Genomic DNA, 7,619 nt, shown 5'->3' with positions numbered 1-7,619 from the left:
AGACTTCATGCGCTACATTGCAGCTCAATCGAGGACTAGCGATGTCAAAAAGCCTCCGCCTTGGGGTCAGGGTTCGCAACCTCCAAGTTCCGTACTCCTGATTCCAACACGCCCATTCTCCCGGCACTGTTATAGGATAAACATAAAACTCAAAACACTTATCACAACAAAAGGGCAAAGCGCGAAGCATCGCAGTAATTTGCAGGCACGCGATGCGATCAGACCTGCTGGAATCGACACAACCAAAGTTAAGAAAGAAGCACACGAATGCGCACTAAGGAATACAAGTATCACTATCCAAGTTGTCCCATCACGAGCAGCTGCGCAAGCAGCTTTTCCGAGCATTTTTATCTGTGCCAGCCTCGATAGGTTCCACGGTTCCAATACTCAAATCGGCGTATGTGTCTGAGATACAATCTCAGGATAGAACTGCCATGCAATAGCGTCTTGCAACTACGTTCCCGCTGTCGTTCGCGGCCACCATGCTGTCTGATAAAAAAACGGTCAAAATTAAATAAGTCATCTTGGCTGCATCCCTTCCCTTTCGTGCTGACGCTGCCCCTGTGAAATCCAAGCACATCTCGCTGGCGCTAACTCACACTCCGAGCCTCCCTCACCTACCATGGCGTATTCAGGCTGATACAGAGTATGGAAATGGCTGAGCATGTTCAGCCTGGCAATCATTGGCGTGTTAAGCCTCTCAAATGTTTCTCCACAGCATTATGGCAATCCGAAGCACCTCATCTGAGCGGTCATATTGCAGCTTGACAGTCGCTGTCGCATGCGCATGCAGCACGTTTGAGTCCTGCCCCTCCAATTGATCGCCAAGGACTTTTCCAGGGCAAGAGCATGCATGACATACAGCCTTGTAGGAAGTTTCCCAGCATGCACAAGCATTCATGCAGCGAACATCCTTTGTAGCAAATCGCAAGGTACATCATGCATCCATGCATGTTAGGCAAAAGGGTTGAAAATATGTAACACTTTGTGACATGCGGTAGGCCAGGGGGTGCCATGAAGGTGCTTCACAGAGGAACCTTGCCCCCTGACCCTCAAGTCGCTCGGATGGGAGGGTGCTCGGGTCGGGCACCCCCATCAGGGACCCTCGACCCCCTACCCCCTCCAAGTGGACATCATTGAGACATCAATTTGAGCTCCCGACATGCCCACATCAGCTGAATGGCCCAACAACAACCGAAGAGTGACGTAGACAACGAAACACATGCAAGTTCAAAGCATTTGCTGCAATAGTGACTGGATGCGGGCTGTGATTCCCTATCTCGAGATAGTGCATTCTAGGTCAGAGGGGTCCCAAAGCGGGGGGGGGGTCGATTTGGGCCAATTTTCGACCCCACACCCCCCTGAAAACCATGGACCCCTGGTCGACCTTCCAGCCATGGGTAGAGAGAGGGTCATGTACCCCCTGACCTACCGCATGTCACAAAGTTTTATATGCCAACCGAAAGGGGCGGCGTTGTCAACGTCGCTGTTGACAGCGTGCATCATACAAGGTCAGTCCGAATGCCCATTGCTCATGTGCTAGATCGCTCAGTACCCCGGAACTCATGTAACAGGTCATACATTTTTCTTTAATGAATAATAAACCCATCGGGTATCAAGCCATGCAGCGCTAGGTGCACGCACATCCTCAACTGGCACATTGTGTGCATCAATATCACGAGGGGTGCGGGTCGTACTTCGCCAAAGCATTCTCTTACCCACTATGCCTTGTGCAGAAGATCGAGGCGACGATCTCTGTGTTGTAGCAGCCGTATTGTTGCTGAAAAGCCTGGCAGTCTTGTTCACCAAGTCATCTGCTGGGGCAACAAACGCCCTCACCAACATTGCGATGAGGACCCGGCATGCATGCTCATCGATTTGAAGGCACTGCACCGCATGCATGACATGCTTTCCCGCACTGGATTGTGCTGCAAATAGCAAGCAACCCCTCCAGGTGTGTACAGGGTCACCGTTTTCTGAACTTCAAGGGCATGCTGATACCTAGATATCTCACGTGGTTGTGGACATCAAAATCACAAATTAGTCGGCCACCATTCGCCCTGAACCCTGATTGCAGGGGCTGGCCTGCTCCTCTGTGTATTTCTTGTACGGGACCTGACAAGCGTTCGTGTTCTCCGCCTTGGAACCATTGTCCTAGGACCCTCCACCCCAAAACTCTCAACCCCTACTTCCACCCCGGCGCACGCCAGGACATGCGCAATAACTGTTAGCACAACTCGTCATTTGATCGAAATTTTCTCTGTGCTGCGCAACATCAATTATGCACCCTGCTGTTCACTCGAAGCTTTGCCTTGCCTATTTTGTGATGACACATTCATGAAATAGTTCACACACGTGCGCGTATCACCTCAACAGTCGTTCTCCTGTCAATCCTGATGCGCTAATGTTAGCATGCGACGCATGATGCGTGGCAGGCGACTCAGGGTTGACGTGATTCAGAGTGCATTACCACATGTTTTATTGTCTTATGCCATTGCTTAACATGCTCCTGCACGATGCGCAGGCAGCCTACTTACCCATCAGACAATGAAGAGGGCCATTTGGTCACCTATAGGTTATTCGCGTTATGCTGGCTACATCAAGCACAATGTTTGCTGCCGGAACAGTATCGAAACGGGTTTCCAACGTGCGCAACGTGCGGACAAGGGCGAGCGCACCTCCGAGAGTTGGAAACGTCTCGGGTCAGTTTTATGTAGACGACACTTGCATCGATTGCGACGTGTGCCGATGGATGGTTCCGTCTGTGTTCGCACAAGTGGATGGGGCGTCTTCAGTGGTTTGCCAACCGCGAGACAAGGAGTCTCGTATTTCGGCCATGCAAGCACTGCTGTCATGCCCAACGTGCGTAATGCTTTCCTCATGCTTCATGCGCGTGTTATACGGGGCGCCAATGCAGTGTTTGTACTCTTCTTGCACATTTGGTGGATGAGCAGCTATGTTGCATCAGTACGTTCCTGGAACGTTCCTGTCGTGGCACCGCGCTCACTACTGCATGCTATGTGGCCTGCGTGATGTTCAACAGGGCAGGTTACGAGCACGTGGTGTCGAGGGTTATAGTTCGGTGACTTTGACAGACACTCTGATTGCAGAGCATCAATCCATATGCGTGAACGGGACAGCGAGGAGTTGAAGCAAGCCCAGGCCGGCATGCCCATACCTGTTGACGGATGTCCGGGCGTGTACCACTGCGGCTTTCACTCTGAGAAGTCCTTCTCAGCGACCAGCTACTTAGTTGTGCGGGACGAAGGGAATATCATGATGGATTGCCCCCGCTTCAACCCAGTTCTGGCCAAACGAATCGAGGCTTTGGGTGGTGTAAAGCACATAGTACTTTCGCACATGTACGCTTCCTTACTTGTTTTCTCGGACTTCACAGCTCATCTCGTAATATTGACAAGAGGTTTCGACCGTTACGCGGTCTCAACGCTCGCAGTACACTTCCCTTTGGTTTGGATTACGTGTGCCTGTGAGCTCGTATGTTGGAACACATTTTCCTATGTTAATTCCAAACACTTATTCCAAACACTTTGCTTGCTACCGCCAGATTTGGCGCTGTGCCTGCCTTTCCTTTCTTGCGGCCCAGTGACGTCGTGCCTCCCCCCGGTGGCCACTGCATAGCACCCTACAGCTCCCTTCGATGGGTTCATGCCTGATCCTTGAATGGGTTTGTGCCTGTTCATGGGATTGATGGCTGTCTCCAGGCACATTCTTGCATGCTTTCCAACATAGTTTTTGCCAAAGCATGAATTAACCATCATTCTAGTGCACACCATGTCGAGTGACTTACGAGTATCTTTCTAATGTGAGTCTCAGGTGATGGTAACGATAGCACTGATTCCCAAGTAGTTCTTGGAGTTGCCAATTTCCATGTGGATGCGGTAGTATTGTAAATACATCATCATCAGTCTCCTATCTGCCACATGAAGGAATCTAAATCGGCATGAATCGAAGTGCTGTATGTTCAAGTCAATGTGTACCTTGCCTAGCCACACTTGCGCGCATGCTGACAGCTGTTATGCCTGCATTGCAGTGATGACATTGCAGATCACGACAAGTGGGCAAATCACTTCGGCTGTCCACGTGTCATGCACCACACAGAAATCAATCGCTCAATCTCGGACATTGAGGTGCATCTCAAGGGGACTGGGCCGTGGAATCTCGACGGAACGCCTGTTCCTGAGACCTCCACAGAAGGTGGAGTGCTGATCATACATACACCTGGGCACACGCGAGGCAGCATTTGCCTGTGGCACAAAGCTTCCAAGAGCATGTTCACAGGTGATTCGTTGGCGTATTCAAATAGTGCGGGCCGCATTTCTATCTTTCCACGATATAATCGTGCCGGAATCGCTCAGCAGCTCGACAGCATCCAAAAGCTCTTGCAATGGGACTGGCTGCACATCTTGCCGGGTCATGGACGTCGTGTTCATGTATCTGACGCCACGCAGCGCCTGCGGCTGGTGAGTGAGGTGGTGCAGGCAGAGACTGCTGGTGTGCGCTGAGTGTGTGTGATTGGTGACGGATCCTTTGGCACTTCACACTTTGTTGGAGGTGGCAGCGACTTGAGCTTCACTCGTGCGCACGTTGTTGGAGATTGCTTTTGCGTGCAACTTATTTGCACTGATGAGCCTGGCCTGTTGCCTCACGTTTTTGGATTGGCACGAAGGTTTTTGTGTGCCTTAGTCACGTTAGCTGCATGAGACTCAGTCTGAGAACAATCAGGCTGAGTGTACACGCAAGAAGACTCTTGCCGCAAGTGGTGGGCTCTGCGAGAGAGTGCACGTCCCTAGATTTCAACTGCTCTCATGTTCTGTGGGCCTGGGCAACATTTCTCTTTGCAAATTAGTACAAGATACCAGAAAAGCTGGAGCATTCTGGTGCACTTAAATCTCATGTAATATGTGTGCTAGATGTGGAAGGACGCTCAGATGGTATCGTGGATGACGACGTGCTGAACACGTCGCTTACGGTGCAATGTGTGCCAGCGGATCCGCTTCAATTATCATGCTCCTCGAGGCATCTGAGATGTGTACTGGATTGTAGCATTGATCTAACTTTCGAATTCGCACTCTTCTTACACTATAGCCGTTTTATTTGTGGCATTGCTGTTATACCAGCGCCAACGAGGTTTTGTTACCGTTTGCATTGCAAATAGTAAACCGGACTATGTCCGGCAGATGGTGATACTCTACTACCACATACACATCTCGTAGAATTGTTGCGTTTGATTCGTCATTGTTGAACGCACTGCTTTTTGTAAGCTCGTGAGCTTCGTCGAGACATTGTTGAGGCACATGCCACAGCTATCATGCAATTCTCATCAAATCCCATGACACTCCTCAATAATCATCTAAGAACAGACGGATATGTTAATGCCAGCAACCTTGTAAGTAGTGGATTAAATGCTACATTTTCGGTGACCAGCTTTCAATTATTGCCGGACCAGCTGAAAATCATAGTAACCATATCCAGGCTTTAGGGTTTGGTGTCAATCGTACACTGAACTCATTGAAGAAGAAGAAGGCACGTTTAACACGACTAAATTAAGTGTTGCAGATGATTTGGTCCAAGTCTTGGGGTCCTCACTGAGGATCGTGATCCGTTCCATGTCAACTCTTGGGATATTCTATCTCGAGACAACTCTCGTGACCACTGCTGAACAGGCTGTCCAACAGCTCAGCTGATCTGTGACACGAACAAGATGGAGCGAGCGGTCAATTCCACCTATAGTATCCGTCATTAGTCTCCTCGAGCGGTAAATCACCTTTCTTCACTTGGGACGTGAACTGCTGCAGCAGCTTTGGAGCAAATGGCACAGCATGGTGGCACATGCTTGCAAACCATCTGCGCTCCTAAATCTTTTGCCAGAGGGGAAGGTGTGACATGGAAGTCACATCATGAAGATCATGTTGCATGCATGCAATCCTTTGCTTTGATGCCAAGGTGGTCTTGCAGAACCTGGTGGCATTGGTCATAACGAGCAAGAGCTTGAGCATAGCAAGCGTTGGTAAACATCAACAAGTTGGTGTTTCCTTGGGGTATGTTCACTTTCCAGTTAAATCTCTACACATTTCAGGGCTGGGTCCATGCCCTGAGGCTCTCCTGTCCTCATAGCCAGTAGCCCATGAGAAGGCTTGCAGCTGTGCACACATGTTAGCCTAGCCAGTTGTGTTGGGCCAAAGAAGAGCTGCCTTACCTTCAAATTCTCTGCTTTTCACGTCATACGTAACAGCCACACACATTGGAAGATGAACAGCCATTTCCTTTTGGCAACCTCGCCGTCTCACGATTGGGTACGTAGACCTCTCGCTTACTACTTAACCATTGTTTACCCATTGTTTACGATTGTTTAACGCAAGTTAATTAACCCGTAAAATTCAAACCGGCCGGTTAAGCAACCCGCTTAACCTTAAACAATCGGCCACAGCAGCATGCTTAACTCGTAAACAACAGGCACGTTTCACGTATAAACAAGCTGCCCTGGCGCCGTATAGGATGTTGCGACATAAGCGCTGACTTCGTTACTGGCGAGCTGCCAGTGTCGTGATGGAGGGCTCCGATTCTGATCGTAGACGTTTAAATGTTGAACCTGAAGCAGCCAGCGGTGCTGTGGCTAGTGTGGCTAGTAGCAGTGCGAGGCCCACTGGGACTAGGAGTAGCAGTAGGGTTGCAAGCGCGTCCTCCACTGGGAACAAACGGCTTGCTGCTAAGCAGTACCTCCTCGAGCAGCAGCTGCTCGTCTACCTAGGCGTGCATCCTGTCCACATCCCGTGGTCAACCCTCAAGATCAACCTCACAGCACTTGAGCGCTTCAAGGACAGTGCAGCACCCCTGAGCTTTTGGCAGATGGACGTGCCACCGGACCTGCCTCTGCGTTGAGCGAGTCTGGTCACACTTTGGCAAAGTGTTTGTCCCATCTCGCCGGAGCTTGAAATCTTCGCGAGTTGCAAAGCTCGTGTACGTCAAGTTGAACATGCACCTACTCGGTGACAGTTCTCAACTTGCGACTTGGGGGTGGAGCAGCTCAATGACCCAGTGCAGTACACCAGCGTTCTGGAGGAGGCTCAATCGCTTGACGACGAGGAGTTGGTTCGCAGCCTCAATGACACAGACTCTGTCGCTCCTGCCTCAGTTGTTGAGGTAGTGGAGGATGGTGTTGATGAGGAGCAGCCAACGGCAACAGTGCATGACTGGTTGTCTGGCTTTGGGACATGAGCGTGTGTTTGCCTGGAGATGGTGAATCATACTCATTGACTCTGTGCTTGACAAGTTGCGCCACAAGTGTTGCCATTGATTGCATCAGGTCACTTGGTGTATGTTTTGTCAAACATATCGTGCAGTTAAGGCTCCATGCTGCTTTCTTGCACAAGAACTCACATAGCGTACCATCCCGACGTGTCATAGACCCTCAATAAAGGCTTGTATAGCTTCGAATCACTAGCAAGAGGTTGTAATTGCGTTTCTTTGTTGCTTAACTTTTAAGCGTAAACAATTGATAAAATTCAACTGGAAAATGACGCTTAACGCCGTAAACAACCCTTAAAATTCATTTTTCAGCCGATTTTAAAAAATTGTGTTTATAGGTGTTAATTAATCGA

General features: G+C 49.9%; 1 protein-coding gene across 1 annotated transcript; it reads left to right on the top strand.

The window, feature by feature from the left end:
- Positions 1–2,587: 2,587 nt before the first annotated feature.
- Positions 2,588–4,523, top strand: LOC149809751 (uncharacterized). The gene is made up of 3 exons (XM_089994629.1): positions 2,588–2,862; positions 3,111–3,362; positions 4,052–4,523. Exons 1-3 carry the CDS (start codon positions 2,588–2,590, stop codon positions 4,521–4,523), a joined length of 999 nt encoding a protein of 332 aa, XP_089850755.1.
- The last annotated feature ends 3,096 nt before the right edge of the window (positions 4,524–7,619 follow it).

Source organism: Nuphar pumila, unplaced genomic scaffold, assembly GCF_984573655.1.
Source record: "Nuphar pumila unplaced genomic scaffold, dmNupPumi1.hap1.1 HAP1_SCAFFOLD_791, whole genome shotgun sequence".
In the NCBI taxonomy this organism is placed as follows: domain Eukaryota; kingdom Viridiplantae; phylum Streptophyta; class Magnoliopsida; order Nymphaeales; family Nymphaeaceae; genus Nuphar; species Nuphar pumila.
The sequence above is the reverse complement of the archived record's forward strand: the minus strand, read 5'-3'. Positions and strand labels throughout refer to the sequence as shown.

Bases quoted from the DNA above. Each gene is read 5' to 3' on its own strand.
- LOC149809751 (XM_089994629.1), top strand. From the start codon at position 2,588: ATGCTGGCTACATCAAGCACAATGTTTGCTGCCGGAACAGTATCGAAA. The intron at 2,863-3,110 runs GTGCGTAATGCT...CTCTGATTGCAG, and splicing joins GCACTGCTGTCATGCCCAAC to AGCATCAATCCATATGCGTG. The intron at 3,363-4,051 runs GTACGCTTCCTT...CCTGCATTGCAG, and splicing joins CACATAGTACTTTCGCACAT to TGATGACATTGCAGATCACG.